General features: G+C 36.3%; 1 protein-coding gene and 2 long non-coding RNA genes across 6 annotated transcripts; 1 reads left to right on the forward strand and 2 right to left on the reverse strand.

The window, feature by feature from the left end:
- Window positions 1-4,941: 4,941 nt before the first annotated feature.
- LOC131528491 (uncharacterized) lies at window positions 4,942-18,135 on the reverse strand. Of its 3 annotated transcripts, XR_009267857.1 has the most exons (6): window positions 17,891-18,135; window positions 17,719-17,819; window positions 17,377-17,462; window positions 17,036-17,112; window positions 7,714-7,778; window positions 4,942-5,322 (listed from the first exon to the last, which is right to left on the reverse strand). It is a non-coding gene; the product is annotated as an uncharacterized LOC131528491 (long non-coding RNA). The 3 variants fall into 3 exon arrangements; XR_009267856.1 differs by having other exon boundaries at window positions 4,943-5,322; window positions 17,719-18,130; XR_009267858.1 differs by lacking the exon at window positions 7,714-7,778 and having other exon boundaries at window positions 4,946-5,322; window positions 17,719-18,126.
- Window positions 18,136-18,239: 104 nt separating this feature from the next.
- si:dkey-102g19.3 (uncharacterized protein LOC566752 homolog) lies at window positions 18,240-20,895 on the forward strand. 2 transcript variants are annotated; one of them, XM_058758851.1, is made up of 7 exons: window positions 18,240-18,560; window positions 18,796-18,844; window positions 18,932-19,048; window positions 19,586-19,678; window positions 19,889-20,029; window positions 20,367-20,489; window positions 20,651-20,895. In XM_058758851.1, exons 2-7 carry the CDS (start codon window positions 18,796-18,798, stop codon window positions 20,833-20,835), a joined length of 708 nt encoding a protein of 235 aa, XP_058614834.1. In that variant the 5' UTR covers window positions 18,240-18,560; the 3' UTR covers window positions 20,836-20,895. The 2 variants fall into 2 exon arrangements, with proteins under 2 accessions (XP_058614834.1, XP_058614833.1); XM_058758850.1 differs by lacking the exon at window positions 18,240-18,560 and having other exon boundaries at window positions 18,643-18,844.
- Window positions 20,896-21,868: 973 nt separating this feature from the next.
- LOC131529067 (uncharacterized) lies at window positions 21,869-23,788 on the reverse strand. The gene is made up of 5 exons (XR_009267995.1): window positions 23,372-23,788; window positions 23,220-23,279; window positions 23,056-23,123; window positions 22,744-22,856; window positions 21,869-22,257 (listed from the first exon to the last, which is right to left on the reverse strand). It is a non-coding gene; the product is annotated as an uncharacterized LOC131529067 (long non-coding RNA).
- Between the last annotated feature and the right edge of the window lie 4,188 nt (window positions 23,789-27,976).

Here is a 27,976-nt window from a genome sequence, read left to right on the forward strand (position 1 = left end):
ATGAGAAGCATACCCAAGGCCATATTTGGTATGGCTGTTCCATACCAAAGCAATTTTTTTTCTCCTTACACTCCTCCAACTAGTATTGTTGGCACCTGCTAAAGGAATAATCACAAACACAATATATTAATTTTCTTGCAAGTGTCTTCAGTATATAAAAGGAAATGGAGTCAGAGTTCAAGCGAAATGAAGCCAGGTATCAGTCAATGTGGATCCAGTGTGTCTTTGTGTGAGTAAATACTGTAGAAGGACTGCAACAGATGCATTCGATGTCATTTATGTTTATTCGTGTCAGACAAAAAGCTGAGGAAGAGTGTGTGCATCAAGAAGAAGAAAAGGCTCGTAGGGAGCTAATCAAACAGGAGTACCTGCGCAAGAAGCAACAAGAACTTCTGGAGGAACATGACCAAACCATGCCCTAAATCACTGCATTGCACTGAATCTTCCTGTTTGGGCTTGGAAAGCATTATGTTAGGTTTTTATACACACTGCGTTTGAGTTTGAGCTGTTAATCTTTCTCTCTCCAGCGGTTAGTCTTTGTACTGAATTTTCATTGATGACTGCAGTGTTAATAATAATTCTTATAGGCCTATAATTCATTGTATAAATTAATAGACCTGTGTGTTTTTTTTTTGTTTTGTTTTTTTTACTTTTTTATATTCATTCATAAATTATATTACTTTGTAAGTATCATATTTGGCAGTTGGCATTAGAAGTTATATTACTAATATCAGTGACATATGAGAAGTTTAATACCACAGGAAAAAAGTTAAATATGCCTTTTTCGATGCTGCTGTATAACTTATAGCTAAAGTTAGGCGTTCATTACTTTCTCTCAATTTAATTAGTTTTTTAGCACCACCTCTGAACTGTTAACCCCAAAAGTAGTCCCCAGCTAGGTAACTAGTTATAATATAGCTGGGGACTACTTTCAGGCGCTGCGTAATATCACTGCGCCTGCTGCGGCCATGGTACGGCAGCAAAGTTCCTTGATTATTACGCCGGAATGAGAGTATAGTTCCTAGCCAAATCGGCCTAGAAAATCGCAACTTTTCATTTTCCGCCGGTCTTAGTACACTATATAACTACAGAAGAGTCAAGTTTTAAATAGGACAAATATCGAAACTCTTTGGTCATTTTTGAACGCGATGCTACTGGTCTAATCGGATTCAATGATCTATGCTAAGCTATGCTAAAAGTGCTATCGCTAGATCCAGAGATCAGCTGAATGGATTCAAAAACGGTAAAACTCAACTTATTAACTCTGGGGGAGTTGGAGAATGAGCCTATTTCCAAAAAAAGTGGAGTGTTCCTTTAAACTTGAACAGACAAAGTGAAATGTTGCAACTGACCCCTAGCAGGGGATGGTTGCAACAGTCCACAGGGACAGTTGCAACACTTATTAAAATGTAATAATAAAGAAACATTATATAACAACATATTGCAATTTCTTTATTTTATTTGTGAACATACAAAATGTATATTGGTTAAATTGTTGAATTTGTTAAATTGGCCATAAAAATACAAAGACTAGTAAAAGAACAAGTAACAATCACGTTTTGGTTAATTATTAGGCCTACAAAAAATTTGACCAACAAAATATTTTTAATGAAAATCTAGACTGAAAATTTACTGAACTACTTCTGTGAACTCCTGAACTGAACTGTGTGTGTGTGTGTGTGTGTGAATGCGTGTGTGTGTGTGTGTGTGTGTGTGTGTGTCTGTATCTGTGTGTAAGATAGTGTATGCGTGTGTGACAGAGAGAGGTTTAGAGAGAAATAAATGAGTTCATCCTTCACTATATTTGCTGCTGACTTCAGAACAGATAGAGGGACACCCCTATCTGTTGTGCGTTTCCTCTCTCGTGGCTCGTGGCATACTGTAAACAAAGAAAAATGACAGACTACACTGTGGCCTAGTTTGAGAGTATTTACTTAAAAAAAGGAGGGATACCTGGGTATTGAAAGGGTTATTTATTAATCCATAATTGTATTATGTTAATATGACAAGCTTTTACATCAATGTTGTGATAAGGGTGATAAGGGACAGTGTGATAAGTGTGATAAGGGACAGTTGCCCCCACTCTGTCAGCCATGATGAAACTTACTATACTAGCTAGATACAATAGCTTTAACACTTGATAGCTATGCCTATTAGAAGCTTAAAAAAAACACTGATTTAAATTATATGAATGAATAATGCTTCACATTAAAATTATTCTGAACATTAAAAAAAAAATACTTTTTTTTACCTCAAAATTAGCTTTTCCCTGAAGGAATGGTCACAAATGGCTGATTTCTTTCAGATCGGGGGAGGGGCTAACTAAGCATGTGCAGTATGAGTATCATCACTCTAGCTCATTCCTGATCGGAGGAATAAGTCATGTTGCAACCGTCCCCGCTCTCCTTTAGAAGGATGTAGTAACACCCGAATAATTACTATTCAATACTTTACAAAAACCTCAAAAGCGTACAATGATTTCAGTCATTACTAGGGAGTTATCATGATCTTCACTTTAGAATGAATTATACATTATGTGTTATTCATATTAATTATCAACCTGTATGCAGTAGTTCTTAGTAGTTCTTGGGGCGGTATGGAAAAAAATAATAGTTACTGATTAGCTAATAGTGAACTACCACATTCGACTAAGCACTATTACTTACTAATAGTTGCTTGTTAGTTAGTTACTAGAGTGCTAATATTGCATTTCTCATGTGTTCTTGTGTAGTTATTCATTAATGATGGAACAGTATTCTAAAGTGTTACCCAGTGGGGTCTAAAACAATTTTTTATTTAACAATTTTGAAAAAAAAAAAAGAACAAGCATGGTTCATCATCATGTATTATACAAATAAATAAAAAATTTAAATCCAACAAAAATGTCCTGGCCAGATTCCCTCCACTGGCCCTTATCAATCATGGCCTCCTAATAATCCCCATCCACTTGATTGGCTCTATCTCTCTCTCCTCTCCACCTGTAGCTGGTGTGTGGTGAGCGCACTGGCACCGTTGTACTGTGGCTGCCGTCGCATCATCCAAGTGGATGCTGCACTCTGGTGGTGGTTGAGGAGAGACCCCCCACATGATTGTAAAGCGCTTTGGGTGTACAGCTATACACAATAAAGCACTATATAAATGCCTCATTCATTCATTCATGAAGACCCAGTGTTGCAGTCCTGGGGCTGGTTGCATGAAACGTTTAGACTAGTTTTGCGATCATTATTTATCCTCATGCTATGAAAATTTGCTTTTGGTTGTTAAATGAGAAAGAGTCAGTCAACGTTTTTCCTTTGCAAAACAGAAAAGCACACCATTCTCAGCAAGACACTGTGCAAAGTGAACTATAAAAATATATACAAGACAATACACAGAGACACTTGCATGACCACAAATCAGCTGCTGCTTGTGCAATAACGTGTCATTGTTTGTGCAAAATCATTATAGTAAACATTACAGTTTTTGGAGCTGCAAAGGCTTTTATCACTGGGATTGCATGATATATATCTAAATGTGTGTGTTTAAATCCCAAATTGTATTTGCTAATTTGTCATGCCTTCTCCACATTTTTGAATACAACTTTGACAGACTCACTCTTTATTCAGGAAAATGCAGCTGCTCCCATGAATAACTTTTATCTTGCAAATTACTTATATCCTATTTTATTCCTGTAACATTTAATTTAAAGTCATTCCCTGTGTCTCAATGTGCATACTATCCACCCTATCTGACCCTAAATCGTTTTGAAAATTACTAATATCACATAGAATTTCGGATGGATGGTATAGTGTTCTTTAAGCCATGAGAAATTAGATTTTCAGTGTATCCAGCAGAGGGCAACGGTTGATCACACTGTAAATGCTGTAAATTTTACAGTATTTTACTGGCAGCTTTACTGTAACTTTACTGTATTTGCATTTACGGTATTACTGTATTTACATTTACAGTATTTTTATCGTATTTTCATTTAAAGTAACAGTGCTGTAGTGTTTATTTTCATGTAGTTTAAACATTTTTTACCTGCAAAAAACAATCAAATTGTGGCACAGCACTGTAATCCATAATTTTTACCACCCCAACCCCATAAAAATCACAATAACTCATGAGAATTAGCTCTGATAATATTCTTTTTAATTGTTGAACATTTTCTTTTTAAAAGTACAAATTACAAGTCTTGATCTCTAGGGTGAACTAGCTGAACAAAGGGCATCACAACAGTCCCCTGGGCACTTTGTATCATGGCAAAACATACACATACTAAAAAGCAAAAACAAGTAAGTACACTAACAGTCAAAAGTTTAAAGAATTCTCTTCTGCTCACCAAGCCTGCATTTATTTACTGCAAAAGCAGTAATACTGTGAAATGTTTTTACTATTTAAAATAACAGCTTTCTATTTGAATATATTTTAAAATGTAATTTATTTCTGTGATCAAAGCTAAATTTTCAGCATCATTACTCCAGTCTCCAGTGTCACATGATCCTTCAGAAATCATTCTAATATACTGATAAACATTTATTATTATTATTATTATCATCATCATCATAACAGTTGAGTAAATTTTTTCAGGATTCTTTGATGAATAGAAAGATCCAAAGATCAACATTTATCTGAAATAAAAGATTTTGTAACATTACAAAATGGGGGTGGGGGATTATACAAATTACTACTTTTATTTAACAAGGATGGTTTAAATTGATCAAAACTGAAGATAAAGACATTTATAATGTTACAAAATATTTCTATTTCAGATAAATGCTGTTCTGAACTTTCTATTCATCAAGGAAACCTGAAAAATTAGATTCAGCTGTTTTCAACATAATAATAATAATAGTTTTTTTGAGCAGCAAATCAGAATATTAGAATAATTTCTGAAGGATCATGTGACACTGTAGACTGGAGTAATGATGTTAAAAAATCAGCTTTGATGACAGGAATAAATTACATTTTAAAATATATTCAAATAGAAAACATTTATTTTAAATAGTAAAAATATTTCAAAATTGTACTGTTTTTGCTGTACTTTGGATCAAATAAATGCAGGCTTGGTGAGCAGAAGAGGCTTCTTTAAAAACATTAAAAATCTTACCGTTCAAAAACTTTTGACTGGTAGTATTAATAAAAATCAAATAATAGTAACAGTAAAAATGAGTTTGTGTTATGTTAAATTTCAGTAATTTTGACAGTCAAAGTTGACAAGCTCTCCGATGAGAAACAGCAGGATGGGATTCAGGCAGATCCTTTTTCTTTGCACCCTCTTTCCAGAATGCCAGCTGACCTGTTACTTTCAATGCATTTGGTGCCACAAAGATCTGAATGAACCTGCAAGCACAAGAAAGAAAAAAGCATTATTTTTCAAAGCAGTGTTTACAGAATTTGCCTCAACTGTCAAACATGGTGCTGTATGCACTTTGATGTTAACAAAACCTTATATACTACATCTGAACGCACCTACAAAGGAAGGTACATAATTAGTTGATAATCCATCACATTCAAATTATTAAAGCTCCATTTTTTACAATGCATTCTCAATCAGTAGAGCAAAGTGCTAGAATGCTGAATTAATGGGTTTGATTCCAGGGGCGGTTCTAGGGTGAGTGGATATACGGGCCTTAGCCCAGAGACGTTAATTTATGTATCAGAATACACGGGATACAAGTCAAATAAAACAGGCTATGCTGAAAAGTTACATTGGCTAAGTGGCTTAATTTTTATTTTTATTTTTTAAGCGACAAGTGTAATTAATTATAATTTGCACTTACAAATTGCATAAATAATATTATGAAATTAATGTTTTAAATATAAACACAAAAATATGTAATGATAGAAAAAAAAAAATAGAATGATACTTTTAAAAATGAGACTAAAATTACCAGTAGTCTTAATGACTGAGCCACTGAGTCATTTATTCAATCTATTCATTAAAAACTGCTGATTCTTTCAGGAACAAAGAAACTGTTTTTATGAATGGATCAGTGAATCTCTGATTCAAGGCATTCAAAAAAGGTAAATTCTTTCAGTAATGAAACACTGTTGTGTGCAGAGACGCACAACATGGCTTTGTTTAGAACTGTTTTTGCGAAAAAAAGACAATATTTTCTTCACTATTTAAATCACTTAATATTAACTTCTCATTTATTGAATTTTGTTGCCCTGACACTTAGTAAAGTCTGCCACAGACCATGCTAAATGCTATCTGTTCATATAATCTAGTCATTTCTAAATGTGTGTGTCCTAGAAAATCTGTGCTTATAATACCATAATTAAAAATCTATATTTGTTGCTTTACAGTAACAGTAATCTAATTTTGTCAGATGGGGATATCGGTATTATGAATTTATAGGCTACAGTTAGTTAAAGATACCTGAAGCAGCTGCATTTTGCTGTTTAAGTGCTGGTTCAATAGAAATAATTTTAATGCGCATGAAAACTCAATCTTGATGCGCACACACCCCTAGCGCCCGCCCCTGTTTGATTCCCAGGGAATTAATAACTTAATAAAATGTGTAGGGGAGCGCAGGGCACAAACTAACATGGGGTAAGTTGTAACACACGGTTTAAATATTTCCACACATGCTAGCATAACCAAATACTGTACAAATACAAATTTACAGTATTTACTACTGCCATATCAACACTATATAGAGAATAAAGTGCACCAAAATTCAAAAATCTTTTAAAGATGTCGCTGAATATTTATTCTACCAAAGCAGAAGTACATTTCTGGCTGAAGTAAATTGTCATCTCAGTTTTTAGTACTCATTTAAAATTAGACAAATCTGCTATTATTTTAATCTCCAATCTGTTATCAGTTTAGATAGTTTTATAATGCTTCGATAACTAGCAGAAGATACTAACCAGTTTTAAATTCCAGTTGCACAGATGGGGAACGTTATATCACTGTGTTACAATGTGCCCAGCTATTATTAAACTATGCTATTCTATGACATTAGCAATGCAATTTACACCATTTACTTTTATGAGTTTCAATGAGAAACCACAAGAAGCAGGTGAATAAAGACTGAGAATCAATGTTTAATGTTCAGAAATTGTTATTTCAAGAAATGTAAAGCATTTTGTCTCGTGTCCTGTGTCCTATGACAGCTGTGTGTGGAGGGAGGGAGTGTATCATTTCTGAATTTCTGAATGTGTTTCTTCATTTAGCACTGTTTTGAACTACACTGTATATGTAGCTGTGTGTTGCGATCAGGGCCGTCCCAAGCATGGTTGCAATGTGTTCATTGTCAAACTCAAAATTAAATTATTTTAATTCTTAAAAACGCCATTATTTTATTTGAAAAAGTTAATGATTTTATTTTATTAACAAAATATTTTAGTTTGTCTTGTATATTTTTCATTAGCTCTGATAATATTTTAAGCTGTCATATGGTTATGTTACAACATGCCCTCACATGTTACAATGTACCCCACCTACTATGTTGTCACTTCCATTCTTTTGAGATAAATAACGAAAAACATACACCTGTAATTATGAAACAACGCAACATATTTGTACTAGACAAGTGTGAAATTAAAGTGTATAAAAAAATTATACTCTGAACCCCACGTGGATTTACACATGCTAATAAAGTCAGTGTTAGGTTGTGTCCCGTGCTCCCCTACATTAAATACAATATAACTTGCTTTGGCTAAAAGCATCTGGCAAATGCATGAATGTAAATGCAATGTAAAACAAAATGTATTTTGGGTTACCTAATTCTGCATTTCTGTAAAACGGACAGCTGGCTGTACGATGATTCTGCCTCATATTCAGGATCCTGTTTTTGAGTCACAACACCCTTTTAGTGTTACTATAGTTTATGATCAGAAAAAATCTACCGTACAGTAATACAAACATTTTGAATAAAATTAACTTTTTTGGTAACACTTTACAATAAGGTGTCATTTGTTAACGTATTAATTTATATAATACATTTGTTAATGTATTAACTAACATGAACAAACAATGAACAATGCATTTATTACACTATTTATTAATCTTTGTTAATGTTAGTTAACAAAGTTGTGCTGTTGTGCTGCTGAGAGGTTTGTGTTTGTAGCTCCGTGTACCTTCGCTTTTTATTGAATCTCTACCTTACTTTCAATCCCTTTTGTCTAAAGTGATAATATATAACTTAATTCCCACCATATTTCTGGTGTTATCTTTCAAACTAATCTAACTAATTTGATCGTTCGCCTTTAAAAACCGCGAGTGCAGCTTGTTAGCCCGTTAGCTTGTCACCGCGGTTCCATTTGCATTCTATTCGCGTATTATTATTTTATTTTTTCCTCGCTCCGTTTTTCACGAGCTCATCAAACAACAGTGGTAAGTGGTAAGTTAAGTTGGTATCATTCATCAATCACGGTGAGTAATGGCTTCTTCTCCTGCTATTGTTGTTTGCACTGTTTGCCACATGTATAGTTTATCTGTCTCTGTCAGCAGCGAGGGATTCACATGTGATAAATGCAGGGAAATAGTTAGGCTGACAGAGAAGGTTTTAGAACTAGAGACACGCATCCAAACTTTAATTGAGGCAGGGGCGGATCTAGAAAATAATTTTTAGGGTGGCAAAGGGGTGGCACGGGGTCTATGAGGGGTGGCAACACCAAAGCAAGCCCCCATCCATAGTTTTTGGGGATTGATTGTCTGTCATGCACAGTTGTTCACAAATATTGCATTACCATTAAGTAATCATCTATACTGTTTAAAATGAAAATTTTTCAATATCCATCATGGCACAAATTCAATACACAATATAAAAAACTTCAACAGGTTCTAAATGTTTCTGAGCTTGTATCACTAAAGAAGACATGCAGTTCTATTAATATTACATAGGCTACTTAGATGGTATAAATCATGTTTTAGTGCAAGTTTAAGAGTAACACTTCTGAATTTTCTAACATTAGAAAGAAATACAACAATATCAAAGCATTGCAACTGGATCAGTTTTGAAAACAATGTTTGATTTTCTGTTATTACCAAAGGTGGGAATGTCTGTAATCACCCAGAACACACTATAAATAGTCTAGCAACACCCCAACAACTGCAAGAGCCTAGCAACCACCCAGAACATCCTAGCAACACTTTAGCAAACACCTAGAACATCTAACTGACCAAACTATTTATGTTTCTTAAACAAAAATTTAAGACAAGCCAGCATAAATGTGTCTATCAAACGTTTCAATCTAGTTATTACAGGTATTCTTAAATACTTACACACAATTCAAATACACAGATGACTTTCCTGCCCAGTGAAAACTCATGAGATCAATAACACTTAAAAAACTCTTAGGATTCAGGAATTATTATTGCAGCTCAATGTCTATTACAGTATACAGTGAGGAAAATAAGTATTTGAACACCCTGCTATTTTGCAAGTTCTCCCACTTAGAAATCATGGAGGGGTCTGAAATTGTCATCGTAGGTGCATGTCCACTGTGAGAGACATAATCTAAAAAAAAAATCCAGAAATCACAATGTATGATTTTTTAACTATTTATTTGTATGATACAGCTGCAAATAAGTATTTGAACACCTGTCTATCAGCTAGAATTCTGACCCTCAAAGACCTGTTAGTCTGCCTTTAAAATGTCCACCTCCACTCCATTTATTATCCTAAATTAGATGCACCTGTTTGAGGTCGTTAGCTGCATAAAGACACCTGTCCACCCCATACAATCAGTAAGAATCCAACTACTAACATGGCCAAGACCAAAGAGCTGTCCAAAGACACTAGAGACAAAATTGTACACCTCCACAAGGCTGGAAAGGGCTACGGGAAATTGCCAAGCAGCTTGGTGAAAAAGGTCCACTGTTGGAGCAATCATTAGAAAATGGAAGAAGCTAAACATGACTGTCAATCTCCCTCGGACTGGGACTCCATGCAAGATCTCACCTCGTGGGGTCTCAATGATCCTAAGAAAGGTGAGAAATCAGCCCAGAACTACACGGGAGGAGCTGGTCAATGACCTGAAAAGAGCTGGGACCACCGTTTCCAAGGTTACTGTTGGTAATACACTAAGACGTCATGGTTTGAAATCATGCATGGCACGGAAGGTTCCCCTGCTTAAACCAGCACATGTCCAGGACCGACTTAAGTTTGCCAATGACCATTTGGATGATCCAGAGGAGTCATGGGAGAAAGTCATGTGGTCAGATGAGACCAAAATAGAACTTTTTGGTCATAATTCCACTAAACTTGTTAATGATGAGTACCATCCCAAGAACACCATCCCTACTGTGAAGCATGGGGGTGGTAGCATCATGCTTTGGGGGTGTTTTTCTGCACATGGGACAGGGCGACTGCACTGTATTAAGGAGAGGATGACCGGGGCCATGTATTGCGAGATTTTAGGGAACAACCTCCTTCCCTCAGTTAGAGCATTGAAGATGGGTCGAGGCTGGGTCTTCCAACATGACAATGACCCGAAGCACACAGCCAGGATAACCAAGGAGTGGCTCTGTAAGAAGCATATCAAGGTTCTGGCGTGGCCGAGCCAGTCTCCAGACCTAAACCCAATAGAGAATCTTTGGAGGAGCTCAAACTCCGTGTTTCTCAGCGACAGGCCAGAAACCTGACTGATCTAGAGAAGATCTGTGTGGAGGTGGGCCAAAATCCTCCTGCAGTGTGTGCAAACCTGGTGAAAACTACAGGAAACGTTTGACCGCTGTAATTGCAAACAAAGGCTACTGTACCAAATATTAACATTGATTTTCTCAGGTGTTCAAATACTTATTTGCAGCTGTATCGTACAAATAAATAGTTAAAAAATCATACATTGTGATTTCTGGATTTTTTTTTTTAGATTATGTCTCTCACAGTGGACATGCACCTACGATGACAATTTCAGACCCCTCCATGATTTCTAAGTGGGAGAACTTGCAAAATAGCAGGGTGTTCAAATACTTATTTTCCTCACTGTACAACATAAATTAAATTACAGATAATAATAATTCAGCAATGAACTTTGGGGAACAGATCATTTTCATTTTACTATTGTAAAGTAATCTTGCAGTAGATGAAAAACACTAGAAAAGTTCAAATACCAAAGAATTGTATATGAACAAAATAAAAATAAGTAAATTCAGCATCCACTGTACATTTGGTCAAATTTCATTACAGTATACAGCAGTTTCCTGGTCTCCTGACACAAGACTAGCTATAGGCAGTCATTTCTCAGTTCTGAAAACATGCAGTAGCCACACATAAAAAATTATTACAAATAAAATTTGACAGTCACACGTTTGAAGGTGTACAACATGTAGAATATGGAAATTTCCATCAAATAATGTACTGGTACTGTACTGTAATTATACTGAATGTGTAAAACCCATGTATATTATTCATTCAGCTCTCTCCTCTCTCCGTTGTTGGGATGCAGAGATTCTAATTGGTGTAATCAGTTACCTAATGTTTAACTTAATCATTGTTAAACTTTTTGAGAAACGAGTCTTTGTTTTGAGAACTGAATTAATGGTTTGGGAAAATGGACCAACTAAAATCAGTTAGCCTATATTATGTTAACAATCGAGAAAACGTCAATACAATATTCTTACCTAACTCTGCTATTAGTTTTCGTGATCTGCATCTTCTTATTGATTTCATGTTATTGTTTCGTCCGATATGGCAGAAAGGTCTCTATATATCCATGATGAAAGTGGAGCGAGCGGTCGGAGAATCGATCACCAAACAATTACGGGATGAATCTCACTTATCTCAGACACATCCGGACGGGATTAGATTTCTCAGAGGACTTCTGAATAAACCGAGAATCAGTATCTGATTCACGAACAAATGCAAAAACAATTCGTATGGGCCGCGCTTTGTGTTTTCGACTCAAAAAGAACCGGTTCATAAGAGTCATTTGTTAATGAAGCCGACTACACTGGGCGCGCTGCTTGCACGTGCAACCATCGTGCACAGTTTAGTGAAAGAATTGTTTGTTTGTTTTTTGCCATTATTTTCCGTTAGGCTGTCATCGCCGCGGCTGAAAAGTAGCACTTGAAGCACTGCTTACATTTATATTTTATTCTGTGATAATTCTGGGGTGGCAGGTGGGGTGGCACAGCTTTTTCTTAGGGTGGCAGTTGCCACCCCGTGCCACCCCGGTAGATCCGCCCCTGAGTTGAGGACAGTAAGAATGTGAGGGCTGTAGATACTGCTTTGGATGCGACTAGCTCAGGGAGTCCTGTACATTGTTCGGTTTCGGTTGAGCCCGTGCAGCAGGGCAACTGGGTGACAGTGAGGCGGCATAGTCGCGGGTCAAAACACAACTCTTCCGTTCCGATCAGAACATCAAACAGGTTCTCCCCACTCAGTGAAGCAACCACTGAGAAACCTGACGAAAGTGCTCTAGTTATTGGCGATTCTATTGTACGGAACGTGAAAATAGAGACACCAGCCACCATAGTCCATTGTTTACCAGAGCGCCTGACATCTTGGCAAATTTAAAAGTGCTGACTAATGCTAAACGTAAATTCAGTAAGATTGTTATCCATGTCGGCGCAAATGATGTTCGACTTCGCCAGTCGGAGATCACCAAAAATAATGTTAAAGAGGTGTGTGAACTTGCAAGTACGATGTCAGACACTGTAATATGCTCTGGTCCGCTCCCTGCTTACCGTGGCGATGAGATTCATAGCAGACTGTCGTCACTTAATGGCTGGATGTCTAAGTGGTGCCCGCAAAATAACATAGGCTTTATAGACAATTGGAAGAATTTTTGGGGCAGACCTGACCTGTTGAAAAGAGATGGTGTTCATCCCTCCTGGGGTGGTGCCGCTCTTCTCTCTAGAAATATGGCACATAGTCTTAGAGTTTGTACTTGACTAACTGGAGCCCAGGTCAGGAAGCAGACAGACTGGCTAAACCGATCGTCTGCTAGCCGCCTCACGTCACCAAAGTCAGTTAACTCTCAGCACATAGAATCTTTTTCACCTAGATATCACTCTATAGAGACTGTGTCTGTTCCCCGAACTAGAAAATACAGAAAACATCCAAACCAAAGTAATAGTAACAATTTAATTGATGTTCAACAAATAAAAAACCGATATAATACAGATAAACACATGATAAAGCTTGGCTTATTAAATATTAGATCCCATTCTTCAAAAGCACTTTTTGTAAACGATATGTTCACTGACCATAAACTAGATGTGCTTTGTCTGACAGAAACCTGGCTAAAACAAGATGATTACATTACTTTAAATGAGTCTACACCCCAAGATTACTGTTACAAACATGAACCGCGTCCAAAAGGTAAAGGGGGAGGTGTTGCTACAATTTATAGAAATATTTTCAGTATCTCTCAGAGGTCGGGTTTCAAGTATAATTCTTCAAGTAATGGTGCTTCATATAACGTTATCCAAAGAAACAAGTGTTAATGATAAATCCCCTGTGATGTTTGTACTGGCTACTGTATACAGGCCAGCAGGGCACCATACAGACTTTATTAAAGAATTTTCTGATCTTCTATCGGAGTTAGTGCTGACTGCAGATAAAGTCCTAATCGTTGGTGATTTTAATATCCATGTTGATAATGAAAGAGATTCGTTGGGATCAGCATTTATAGACATTCTAAACTCAATTGGTGTTAAACAACACGTGTCAGGACCTACTCATTGTCGAAATCATACTCTAGATTTAATACTGTCACATGGAATTGATGTCAGTGGCGTTGAAATTTTACAGCAGAGCGATGATATCTCAGATCATTATCTAGTCTCCTGTATATTCCATATAGCTAAAGCTGTAAAGCCAACTTCTTGTTACAAATATGGTAGAACCATCACTTCTACCACAAAAGACTGCTTTATAAATAATCTTCCTGACTTATCTCAGTTCCTCAGCATATCCAATAGCTCAGAACAACTTGATGATGTAACAGGAACTATGGACTCTCTCTTTTCTAGCACTTTAGATGCAGTTGCTCCTTTACGCTTAAGGAAGATTAAGGATAAGAGTCCAACACCGTGGTATAATGAGCACACCCGCCCTAAAGAGAGCAGCCCGGAAAATGGAGCGCAGCTGGAGGAAAACTAAATTAGAGGTATTTCGTTTAGCTTGGCGGAAAGTACCCCATCCTACAGAAAAGCATTAAAACTGCTAGATCTGATTACTTTTGTCTCTTCTAGAAGAAAACAAACATAACCCTCGGTATTTATTCAATACAGTAACTAAATTAACGAAAAATCAAGCATCAACAGGTGTTGGCATTTCCCAAGAGCATAGCAGTAATGACTTTATGAACTACTTCACTTCCAAGATCGATACTATCAGAGATAAAATTGTATCCTTGCAGCCGTCAGCTACAGTATCGCATCAGATAGCGCACTATAGACCCCTGAGGAACAATTTCATTCATTCTCTACTGTGGGAGAGGAAGAATTGTATAAACTTGTTAAATCATCTAAACCAACAACATGTATGTTAGACCCGATTCCATCTAAACTACTAAAAGAGCTGCTTCCAGAAGTCATAGATCCTCTTTTGGCTATTATTAATTCATCATTGTCATTAGGATATGTCCCCAAAACCTTCAAATTGGCTGTTATTAAGCCTCTCATTAAAAAACCACAACTTGACCCCAAAGATCTAGTTAATTACAGACCGATCTCAAATCTCCCTTTTCTGTCAAAGATACTAGAAAAGGTAGTATCCTCACAATTATATTCCTTCCTAGAGAAAAATGATATCTGTGAGGAATTCCAGTCAGGATTTAGATCGTATCATAGTACTGAGACTGCTCTCATTAGAGTTACAAATGACCTGCTTCTATCATCTGATCGTGGTTGTATCTCTTTATTAGTTCTACTGGATCTTAGCGCTGCGTTCGACACTATCGACCACAACATTCTTTTGAATAGACTACAAAACTTTGTTGGCATTAGTGGAAGTGCCTTAGCATGGTTCAAATCGTACTTATCTGACCGCCATCAGTTTGTAGCAGTGAATGAAGAGGTATCATATCGATCACAAGTGCAGTATGGAGTACCTCAAGGCTCAGTACTAGGGCCGTTACTTTTCACGCTTTATATGTTACCCTTGGGAAATATTATCAGGAGACATGGTGTTAGCTTTCACTGTTATGCTGATGATACTCAGCTCTATATTTCTTCGCAGCCCGGTGAAACACACCAAATTGAGAAACTAACGGAATGCATAGTCGATATAAAAAACTGGATGATGAGTAATTTTTTACTGCTAAATTCTGAAAAAACAGAGGTGTTAATTATCGGACCTAAAAACCCCACATGTAATAACCTAGAACATTATCTAACACTTGACGGCTGCTCTGTCAATTCTTCTTCATCAGTCAGGAACCTAGGTGTGCTGTTCGATAGCAATCTGTCATTTGAAAGCCATGTTTCTAGCATCTGTAAAACTGCATTTTTTCATCTCAAAAGCATATCTAAATTGCGACCAATGCTCTCAACGTCAAATGCAGAAATGTTAATTCATGCGTTTATGACCTCAAGGTTAGACTATTGTAATGCTTTATTAGGTGGTTGTTCTGCACGCTTGATCAACAAACTACAGTTAGTCCAAAATGCAGCAGCTAGAGTCCTTACTAGAACCAGGAAATATGACCATATTAGCCCGGTTCTGTCAACACTGCACTGGCTCCCCATCAAGCATCGGATAGATTTTAAAATCTTGTTAATTACTTATAAAGCCCTGAATGGTTTAGCTCCTCAGTACTTGAGCGAGCTCTTATCGCATTATAGTCCTCCACGTCCGCTGCGTTCTCAAAACTCTGGCCGTTTGATAATACCTAGAATATCAAAATCGACTGCGGGCAGCAGGTCCTATTCCTATTTAGCACCCAAACTCTGGAACAGTCTACCTAACACTGTTCGGGAGGCAGACACACTCTGTCAGTTTAAATCTAGATTAAAGACCCATCTCTTTAGCCTGGCTTACACATAACACATTAATACGCTTCTATTATTCAAATCCGTTAAAGGATTGTTAGGCTGCATTAATTAGATCAACCGGAACCGGGAACACTCCCCATAACACACGATGTACTCGTTACATCGTAAGTTGAATGGCATCTACGCTAATATTTGTCTGTTTCTTTCCTAGTCTGTTTCTCAGTCCGTATCCGATCAGATGGTGGATCAGCACCAAGAGATGATGTCTACAGCCCTGATCGTCAGCGGAGACCAGGACACCCAGATGACCCCCAGAGATATATCAACCAAAAATAACAAAATAACTAAAATATAATAATTATAATAATTAAAATACCTAACTACATAATACTACTATTGTTAGAAATTGCAACAAAATTAAAATAGAAATATAAACTTTTGAACTGCGGGTTTCGTCTGGTCAGAGGAGAACTGGCCCCCCGACTGAGCCTGGTTTCTCCCACGGTTTTTATCTCCATTCTGTCACAGAGGGAGTTTTGGTTCCTTGCCGCTGTCGCCTCTGGCTTGCTCAGTTGGGGACACTTAATTTCTAGCGATTATCGCCGATTTGATTGCACAGATACTATTTAAACTAAACTGAGCTAGACAATGACATCTCTGAATTCAATAATGAAATGCCTTTAACTGAAAATTGAGTGTTTAATCTTATCATTATACATTACTGACACTCTATCCTCCAATTTGATACTGTTAAGTGCTTTGACACAATCTGTATTGTAAAAGCGCTATATAAATAAAGGTGACTTGACTTGACTTAGTTAATGACAATACAGTTGTTGTTTATCCCATGTTAGTTCACAGTGCATTAACTAATGTTAACAAACACAACTTGTGATTTTAATAATGCATTGGTAAATGCTGAAATTAACATTAGCTAAGCTTAATAAATGCTGTAGAAGTATTGTTCATTAATGTTTTTAACTAACGTTAATGTTAACTAATGAACCTTATTGTAAATTGTTACCACATTTTTTATATTTATAAGCAAAACTTACTATATTAATATATTGCTAGCCCGTTCCTCTCTTATAAAGTAAGTTAGTGGAGAACAGCCCGTGGCTAATCTGGCTACTTTAGTAACATTAGATGAAAGCTCACCTGTTGTTACGACGTCAATCACAGGTAAAGACTCCAATACTCCTCCGATGCAGACGACATGACCACAAGACCACAAACTTGAAAATAAAATACAAAATATGTACTTTATAGTGGTATTTCTTAACTCAGTTTTCCTCAGTATTTCATGTTAGCTCGCGGTTTTATTTTACGTCTCTCACTGAATAGGGACCGTCTCTAAAGTTACATACAACATTGGTACACGCGTTTCTAACTTAAATAGTATTTGAAGAGAATTGCACTTGCGATAAAGAGGCAGTGTACAGAAGATATTATGCTTCTCTGTGTTCGTTAACTTCGGCTAAATGACATTATTAACTTACCAGTTGATGTTATCATCGAAACTATGCCAGTCACAAGAAGAGGCTTCATCCAAAATACACCTCCGACGTTGTCGACGAAATCTAGACTAGAAATTTGAAAAGAACAAACAAAAGAATTACTTGAAAATACTGTTTAAAATCTCCACTGAATTGAAACAGTGGTGTTGCCTACACACTTTACCTCAGTAACATTATTTCACGTTAGTTCGTTGTTAAGGTTAAGTAACGTTAACGACTCGCCAGATGAACTAACTTGCATTAAAGGGCAGCCAAACCTACAAACGTGTTTCCCGGTTTAATAAGGTTTATTTTGGCTAATATAGGTGACCTTCATTTACTCACCAGTCGATGCTATCACTGTTATGGCGGCGTTAATCCGGCCTTCAGTCAGAAAAAAAGGCCTCAACTCCGACATGAAAAACGACACGATGGATGTTAGTTTGCTGTTAATAAATTAAAACATCTTAAAATATCTCAGTTTTGCATAAAACAGAAATAATATATGCCTACTAACCTTTTTGTCTAGTTAACAGTGCAAAGTGTCTCTTTTGTCCTTTTACCGCTGCTTCCACCAAACAGCAAACAAAATACATCTCCCTTGCCATTGGTCAGTTTTTCGCGGGCAAGTTCACTACTGTAAATTTACAGTAGTTTACTGTAGTGACCATACATTTTCCCATAATCCTTTGCAGTTTACAGTAAAATACTGTATATACATTTTACAGTATCTTACTGTACATAATACAGTAAAATACTGTTCAAATTACAGAAATCGGTTACAGTGCATGCATTGCATCTATTTATTTAATTGTTGAAATTTTCTGGTCTTTTTGTGTGGATATAAGCATTATATGACTCATGCAGTACAGTCCAAGTATTCTGAAGTCATACAGTAGATTCATGTGTAGAACAGATTGTACAAGTCTAACTCAATCATGAAGAATTGAATTCCTATCTGTTTCTCACACTAAACCATCATATGAGTTCAGAAGACTTTAAATCGGAGGGAAAGGCAGAGTTCATTTACGTTAATTTGATGGAAAAGATCAGCATGAACATTCTGCTATATTGTGTTCCACTAAAGAAAACCGCACAGGTTTGGAAAGACGTGAGAGCGAGTAAATCATCATTTTCTCTTTTCTGATAAACCGGCCAGGCCCACCACGCTGGTTTCTGCAGGTCAGGTGAGCTGGTTTGATGGTTTTGACCACTTTTTCTGCTACAACTGGCTGCAGAGCCGTGGTTTTTCTGCAGAGTGTTTATTGTCTAAATGATCACAAATGTAATTGATTGTAGAAGGAGGTTGAGCATCAGTGGCTTGTTTTTGATGTGGGATACTGGTGTGCAAAACCCTCCCAGTTTTGAGCAGACATAAAAGGCAAATGAAACATTGTCTGTTCTTTCTTGTTCCGTCTCAAGATGCATCTGCGAGTCTCCATCGTTCTTCTTTTCATTCTTCTAACTGGAGGTACAGAAAACATACAGCATATTTAATATATTTTGTGATGTAAATAGATGACACTGAATGCCTCTCTCTGTCTGTTTGTCATTTAAGGATTCTCTCTAAACTGTTATGATTGCCAGGATCAACAAAGAGATACTTGTACAAAAGAGAAAACATGTAATGGTAAACATACCAAGTGTGCAAGTACAAAAACAGTAGACTACTTTGGTAAGTTCAGTATGATGAAGTGCACTTTTACTGTTACGGGCAAAGTTTTGTTTTGTTTTATTCTTTTAAAATTAAGAGTTTAGGACAAAAATTTTAATTTTTTTTAATCTTAAATAGATTGCCATTTCTTGTTTTTCACTATTTTTGCCTTCACTAGTTCATTTAAATAAATTTAAGTTCTGTGTATTATTGTAATATGTTATTTCAAAATTTTACAAGGCATGTCATACACTCTCAGAAATAAAGGTACAAAAGCTGTCACTGGGGCGGTACCTTTTCAAAAGGTCCATGTTTGTACCTAAAGTGTCCATTTTGGTACCTTAAAGGTACACATTAGTACTTAAAGTGTACATATTTGAACCTAATAGGTACAAAACTGTGCCTTTTGAAAAGGTACCGCCCCAGTGACAGCTTTTGTACCTTTATCTCTGAGAGTGTATGAAACACCTTGTCAACCCAGCATATTTCACTTTGCCATTTAAGAGTTATATACTGCTACCTTTTTGTTGTTGTTTTTGACGTTGTTTGTTGTGATAGGACGGTATAGAAACCTGACAGAGGAAAGGGTAAGGATCGGAAACTCGACTCGCCTAAAGTACAAACAAGCTACATGTTGGAGCAAGTACACCGGTATAGTGCTGCTATTCTGGTATCCATCTATTGATGGCCATTTAAAACTATAGATATTTTCTCTCTTCTTTTTTTCCCCAAGTTTCACTAAATTATAGTACAAATAAAATGTTTACTCCAAAACCCAAATATTTACTCCAGTGTAAATCACTCCAGTGCAAATTTGTTTCTGCTTTTCTTCTCATTCATTCTTCTCCCTTTTTTATGTAGCTCCCCTGAAGGAAACCTTTTCTTGGAGCTGTGCTATGCCACATGAATGTAAAAGCTGGTCTTTTAGCACAGGCTGCTGGAGAAAGATGTTTTATGCCCAGTGCTGTAACACCAAATTTTGCAATCAAAAAAAGGCAACAGGTATCATTCTTCATTTGACTGTGAAAACCAAGTGCCAAATTACCAAAGTATACGACAGTTGAAAAAGATATTACTTTTTACTGAATACTAAAGGATAAACATTATTTGTGTAGAAAATAAAAATATATATATATTTATGTTTTATACATTAAAAAGCATTAAGATACTTTTTGGAATGCTATGGAATTATATAGTAAATCTGGAAAAATGGGCAGTTTTGTGTGCTATAACTACACCGTTTTTTTTTTTTTTTAATTTAGTGCAGTTGAATGTTAATCCAGCAGCTGAGGAAATGTTGTTTGATTGCAATGTAATATTTTATTTACAAATCTTGCAGGATTTTCTTCAACCTCTCATAACCCCAACGGAAAGAAATGTTTCACTTGTGATGATGTGGGCTGCTCAAAAGTAATGAGTTGTTGGGGGGATGAAAACCAATGCTTTACTACAAAAGCAAATGGTAAGAATGTAGGAGTTTTCTTCTCATAAACTGTTATTTCCCTATTAGCAATTTTGACCTGTAACATACAATGAATTGAATCAAAGGTCTTTTTAATTATTTGAATACAGTAGGCCACTTTGTGTGTGGCACTTGACTTGTGTTTTCTTACATGTTAATAGAAACTTTAAAGGCTATCAAAGGATGTGCATCGAAACCTGCCTGTGATCGGGAGCTTGGACGGATTTTAGAATCTTATGGGAACATCACATGTTGTTCAGGTTACCTGTGTAACGGTGCTCAGAGCGTCACTCAGAGCTTCCTGTTCCTCTGCTGTTCTCTGCTCTCCTTCATCCTGCTGCACTGAATCCAGAAGCAATGATTCTCACATCAGCATTTTAATAAATTACTGTGCATTATAAAGAAAGATGGTATTGTCTGAAATCATTTGATTAAAAACATGATGTAAGAACCTCAAACAATGGCGTAGGAATACACTGAACGTTTAAGTATTCTGAAAAACATGTGAAGTTCATACAAACTATGATTTGAAGATGCTAAGAAATACCGAAATTCAATTAAATGTTTCATGCAAATTGTCTTTCTGATAATATAAGACTAATTAAAAAAAAAAAACCAGAAGCATTTTAATGGAGATTACTGACATTTGCACCCAACAACACGTAAAAATAAAGGTGCTTTATTGGCATGTATGCTTTCATGAAGAAGAACCTCTAATATCCATGAAATCTTTTAATTCCACCAAAAAATCTTTAGAGTGGAATAAAGTTTCTTTAGATTATCAAAATATTTTTCACACTAAAACTAGTTCTTCTAAGAATGTACCATAGGTTTTTTGAAGAACGCAGATTGGTTCTTCCATGGCATCGCTGCAAAAATCCCTTTTGGACCCTTTATTTTAAAATATTGCATAATTATAAGGTCAGCAATCAAACATCAGTTTCAAACATCTTCCAGAAGTTGTGTATATAAGCTCTTCTCTGCACAGCAAAAATATGTTGGGAGATTTGTCACCATGGGTGTTAAAATTAACACTTTCCGGGTGAACATACAGGTCCATCTTTGCTAGTGTTAAAACAACACTGACAAAAGTGTTTATTATACCAACACTGTGTTAGTGTTTAATTTTAAACACTAATGGTGGTAAGAAATTATTACTCGCAAGTATACACGTTTAACACTTTATGGTGATTAATCCTATACACCCAGTGTATTTATTTAATGTTGATTTAATGTAAATACTTATTTTAAAATGGTAATGCAGATTAAAACATACACATACACTGCAAATTTTAAAGAGTGAATTTAACTCCCTCAACTGGTGAACACTGCACCAATGTTCAGGTAAAAATATAAAAAAATAAACTCACAAAACAATACACTTTTACAATTTTTAATTGAAACATTGTAAATCTTTTTCCCTGAGAAAAATGTTTTCACATTCAATGCATGTAAAGAACATGTTCTTACAACAATTAAAACATCATAATGTCAAAGCAAATCAGTGAAAATACATATTCTTATTTGGTCCATATGTACACTTAATGTCATGAGGTTTATAACGCTTACATTTATCAGTTTAGACAACAGCATCCCATTCATTAGCATCCAGGCAGAATGCATGTTAATGCTCACTGAACAAAGTCTCTGCTAATGGTGTTTGGACCTCCTTGTAAAGAGTAGTTTTCAGCAAGACGAGATGTGTTTCTCTGCAGCTTTCAGCCAAGCAAGATACCCAACTCCCACTTGCAGCATCACAAAAGTGCTCCTGTAAAATAGGAGAAAAAACAAAAAGGATTATTTCACATCCATTTATCAGGTGAAATGTCAGGGACAAGTATCACTTACAATATAAGAATAGTTAACCCAAAACTGAAAATTCTGTCATCATTTATTTATACTCATGTGCTTCCACACCTGTAGGACCTTCTGTCTTCAGAAGAACACAAAAATAGATATTTTGAATAATCAACAGAAGAAACTGTCATACATGGCATCTGTGGAAAGGCATGAGTACAAGTAAACATTTACTGTTCACTTGTGGTTGGACTCCTACCAACATGAATGCACATAAATGGGACGGAACATAAATGACAATGCAAGCATACCAAAAACTTACATTTGATGCGTTTTTTTACAAAACATTTTTAGAAGGAGATCAGACTCTTTATTATTATTGTTTAATAATCAAGAAAATTAAGCATAACAATCAATAATCTTAAAATATGCAATTGTGGCTTAGGAGCCGGCTTACTCATGTCTCTGGTATGTGTAAACTCTTCTCATCCCACTTAATGTATTGGTGGCTTCATACTCTTCAAGCACATCATCTCCTTTCGATTTTTCTGTTAAACCAGCATGAACCATCTGTAACAATATTAAAGGAACAGTTAACTTAAAATTGTAATTCCAAACCTATATGATTCACATTTGCTGAACACAAAACACGTTCATGCTTTAAAAAAAAGATAATAAAGTGTCTAAAGTAGTTTATGCGACTCATGTACCATATTCCAAGACTTGTGAGGGCACAAAATCACTTTGAATAACGAACAATTTAACTCACTCAGTGTTTTCCTCGAGAAGACCAACTTCCCCGTCTGCTCCGCATCGCCAGTGAAAGAAAATGTCTCTCTGAGAAAGGTTTAGGAGCACACAACACATAAATATCGCTATTAATCAATATGTGATGTAATAAAACACAAATTTTAAATGAGGTAAAACACTTACTTCTTATGTTTCCCCTGTTAAAAGTGACGTCCGCGTCAATACATAGCCATTCAAATGCATCTGTGAGAAACGTTTAGGTTCGTTTAGGCGCGCACAGCATAAAGTAATATTATTTTATAAAATACAAAATGTAAATGAGGTTAAACACTTACTTTCGGTGTTTTCCATGATAAAACCAATTTGCCCGTCTTCTCCGCATCATGAGTGAAGAAAAATATCTCTCTGAGAAAAAGTTTGTGTACACATCACACAAATATCGCTATAAATCAATATGATGTTGTGAAATGCATATAACTTAAAAGAGATAAAACACTTAACTTTCGGCGTTTCCCTTTTAAAAAGAAACGTCCTTGTCTGGTCCGCCTCGCGAGTGGAAGAAATGTCTTTAAAAAACGTTTAGGCGCACACACATCGTAAATATCGCTATAAAACGATATGATATTACAAAACACATATTGTGAGTAAGATTAAACACTTAATTTCGCTGTTTTCCGTCCTCATATGCTCCGCATCGCTAAGAAAATGGCGTCTTTGAAAAATATTCCAGATGGGTCAAGCGCGCACACGAGCAAATGTCCCGGATGTCACTAATAACACTCAACAGAGTTAATAAGGGTAATTCTCCGTATTGACACCGGCCAGAGAGCGCTGTTTACACTAGCTAGTGTTAATCCCCTAAAATTCAACACCACAACCTTAACACTTTACTCTAAAAGTCCTTAACACTAGGATTTCAACACTGGAGATTTTGCTGTGTGGTTATTGCTTCCTTAAAATTAATTGCTTGTGGTATTCCTCATTTGTAGGTCAATTTAGATATCTTTAACAGTTTGAAACAAGGAACATCATGAATATAATTAACTGCTCACATGTACTTTCAAGACATTTAGCATACACAATTATTCAGAGAAATGTAGGCTACAAGAAGGCAAGAGTGTTTTTTAGTGAAACCCACATAACCACTGACACACGTTTCACTTAAACACACACACAGACATGCAGACCATACACATATCATTTTCCATCAACACGCAGGTTTTTGTTTTTCAGTGGTTGGGACTTTCCATTGACCACAATTTTTTTCAGTGCTGTACTTGAAATGAAACCCTCACTCAGTTCTACCCATCAGTGGCGGAGCCAGGATGTTGTCATAGGGGTGGCCAGTCTGGGGTGGCACAGAAATCTTCATTATTGTAATATAAAAATGTGTTTGTCTATAAAGTAGCCTACTGGACTGTTTTAGTGCCTAAAACACACCTGAATGCAATTCATTTCTACTACATTGTAATTGAGATATTTATGAATTAAATCAAGTAATGCTGAGTGAATATGACAATTTGTGTATTATTCCACACCTCCAGGTATTTTAACAAAGGGGCTCACTATAGCTGTAATGCTCAGTTCACTTGGTTCTGGTTCTTAAACCCCCCCAAAAGCTTGTTCTCCATCATTGCATACTCATGGATATGCAGATAGTGATAATAAGAATGTGAAAAAGGCTGGAAGTCAATAGGCCTAAATGCCAGAATGTAAAATGAGTTATGCATTTAAATGGTTTCATTTTCGTTTGTTCTTTACAAATAAAACAAAAACATATTTTGAAGTAAAAGTGCACTGTGCTAAAAAAAAATATATATATTTATCAGCTTTATTGTGATCCAGAATATTTTAGTATGAATATATATATATATATATATATATATATATATATACAGAGCTGGGTAGATTACTTACAAATTGTAATCCGTTACTGATTCCAGATTACATGACAAAAATTGTAGTCAGTAACGTAATCCATTACATTACATATTTTAGGTAATATAATCAGATTACTTTTGGATTACTTTTAGATTACTTTTGACTTAACTTATTTATCACATTGATTTTGTTTATCACATAGGATTATCTTGTACCATAACGATGTAAAAATGCAAAGAGTAAGAAAATGTGTTCCATTGTAATTTACAATATGAAGTGCATTAAACATTATATTACATCAAGGTTTCCCAAACTAGGGTTCGTAAAGGAACTGCAGGGGGCTTGTGAGTTTAATGAAAAGCTTTATTTTTTAAATCATTTTAAAACAAAGTCCCTTTCAAGGAAAGTCTCTTCACTCGGCGGACATATTTGCAATGCCTCCGGGCAGCTCATTCAAGACCAAGTCATCATAATGAATGGGGGAATCCTAAATCTCAAAAACTGCTTCTTGAATTCGCAATTAAATTGCATCAAATCAGCAACAAAAATCTGAAATTAATTGCCCATGAATGTTGTTTCTTAACAAGCTTGTTTTTCAGGCTAGATCAGCCAATGCGCATGCAGTCATTAACGCTTATGACTGCGCATGCGCATCGGCTGGTCTAGCCTCAGGTTTCTATGGTTTCTCAGCTGCAGTGATGCAATGATTTTTCCAATCAGCGATTGACTCTTTCATTTAGAAGGTGGGACTATTCCTCCAGTTTCTCCCATTCATAAGTGAACAGTCTTTGGCTGTATCCGAAATCGCCCTCTATACCCAGGGGCGCGGGAACTGGGGGTGCTGAGGGTGCTGCAGCACCCCCTGTTTTTTTTCTGTGGGCAACTGTTTAATTAATGGGAATATAAAAAAAAAAAATCGGAGTGTCTATTTAAGTGCAAATAGCCATGTCGTTGGCAGAGGCTATTTACACTAAGTCCACACACAAACGTATGATTGGGATAGTCAAATTTGAAAAAGACGGTCGCCAACTGTCAGATTCAGTGGCGCAGATGATAAAGAGTGTGTTACCGACCGTCCTTTTGACACGATCGACCGGGATTCGAATCTGCCTTTTGGCGAACTTTTTTTGCTCCCATTTTAAATTTCCAATCACATCAGAAAAGCATTTATTTTTTAATAAAAATGAAGGAAATAATCAAAAAGTTGAACATAAAGTATCGGGTAGGGTTAGGGTAGGTGTAGGGAGAGCTTTTGTCCCAATAAGGTGGCATCCATTTAATAATTTGAAATAAAATTTAAAAATTACACTCAATAAGTTATTGCATACTATTTTATAATGTATTACAATGCAGAGGTGCAGATAATTGCCACTATTTGCAATAAGTAATGTTTTTCTCTAATAATGTTTTTCACCACAATTAATCATACCCTTTTATTCAATATTTGCAATAAGTAATTAGCAGGATCCTGCTATTTTAACAGAATAAATAGAATCTAAAGCTATTTGCACTGTGTAAATAGCATATCACTAAAGAATACTGCTATTTTCACTTAGTGTAAATAGCCTCTATCCGAATTCACTCACTCGTTTCATTCGCTCCTTCAAGTGAACTGTATGAGTGGACTAATGTAGGGAATAGTGAATGAGGGTATAGGGGGCGATTTCGGATACAGCCTTTGTATTTCTATCATAGACTTTAAAAAAAAATGGACGTATAGTGTCCGTGACGTCACTCGTAGGTTTCTGTAAAGCGTTGAAGCCTAAAGTGGGCGGAGCCGACCGCCGCCATCTTGGAAGCGCGTCACCGCGCGTCACTCCCGGATAATCGAAAATGGGCAAAAAGGCGGGACGTGGGTGAAGCTGAACTGAAACCACGCCCGTCATGCAAAGACAAAACACCATAATTTCGTTTTTGGTCGAAAATGAGTTATTGATCATTTTGTGACATTAATGACCTCCTTTATCATGTGTTTAAATATCATGGAGAAAAGCCCCGGAGAAACCAAGGCAGAACACAGTATAACATCAGTTACGGCTCTTTGATTTTGTTTTGGAAAGCTCAGATAAGTTACGGTGCTCTGCATATGTTTGCATTCGTTCGACAATACTGTGCCAGCCTGGAGTATACGGTATTCTGCCTTTGTTTTACTGTCCATTAAAGTCTGCCGCGTTTATTGTGTACTTCTATATCTGTTGGCACTTCATTAGACAAACAAATGAGAGAGATCGCGATCTAACAAACTGCTCCATATAACAAAGCACTGTAAGCAATAACGATTACAACATCTAATTGCCAGATTCCCAGTGTCCTACCTATAATTATTTTTTCTGTACAAATACAAAAGTTTCACAGTCTAGAGAGTTTCACACTCTGGAGCAGAGCGGCAGTCCACCTGTCACTCAAGTGGCCACGCCCTTAATTATGCAGAACTTTAAGGCTTAATATAATTTAAACGGATGAGTTATAAAAAAAATTCACCCCCCTCACAGTTGTCACGAAGGGCAAAATTAGCTATATAGACCAAAATTTTGTACCAGGCTGTAAACGTTTTTTTCCGCAGTAAAGTTGGCCATTTTAACATGAGGAGTCTATGGGATTGACTCCCTTTTGGAGCCAGCCTCCAGCGGCCAGTCGATGTATTGCAGTTTTAGTCACTTCCGTGTTGGTTTCAAGAGAGGGAGCGGGAGGTTGCCGCTTGATTTCTATAGACATTCCCTGCGTCCCAATGTGCATACTATTCACCCTATCTGCCCTAAATAGTATTGAAAACTACTATCACGTAGAATTTAGGATGGATATGCACATTGGGACGCAGGCACTGTTTTAAAATAGCAATTAAAATAAAACACTTACTAAAGAAATTGCCATGTAACCATTAATCAACATCAAAGAAACCGTGAACATGCAAATGTAATATATTTATTTTAAAATTTCAGGGGTACTTAAATTATATACTTAAAGTATATTTGGCGAATAAGGTTTAGATGACAAAAAGTTTTTGGAATGCCTGCATTTACATGTAAATAAGAATTAATGTGAAGTTCACACACACACAC

This window comes from Onychostoma macrolepis, chromosome 21 (assembly GCF_012432095.1).
Source record: "Onychostoma macrolepis isolate SWU-2019 chromosome 21, ASM1243209v1, whole genome shotgun sequence".
In the NCBI taxonomy this organism is placed as follows: domain Eukaryota; kingdom Metazoa; phylum Chordata; class Actinopteri; order Cypriniformes; family Cyprinidae; genus Onychostoma; species Onychostoma macrolepis.

Bases quoted from the DNA above. Each gene is read 5' to 3' on its own strand.
- si:dkey-102g19.3 (XM_058758851.1), top strand. From the start codon at position 18,796: ATGCATCTGCGAGTCTCCATCGTTCTTCTTTTCATTCTTCTAACTGGA. The intron at 18,845-18,931 runs GTACAGAAAACA...TTGTCATTTAAG, and splicing joins TTTCATTCTTCTAACTGGAG to GATTCTCTCTAAACTGTTAT. The intron at 19,049-19,585 runs GTAAGTTCAGTA...TTGTTGTGATAG, and splicing joins AAAAACAGTAGACTACTTTG to GACGGTATAGAAACCTGACA.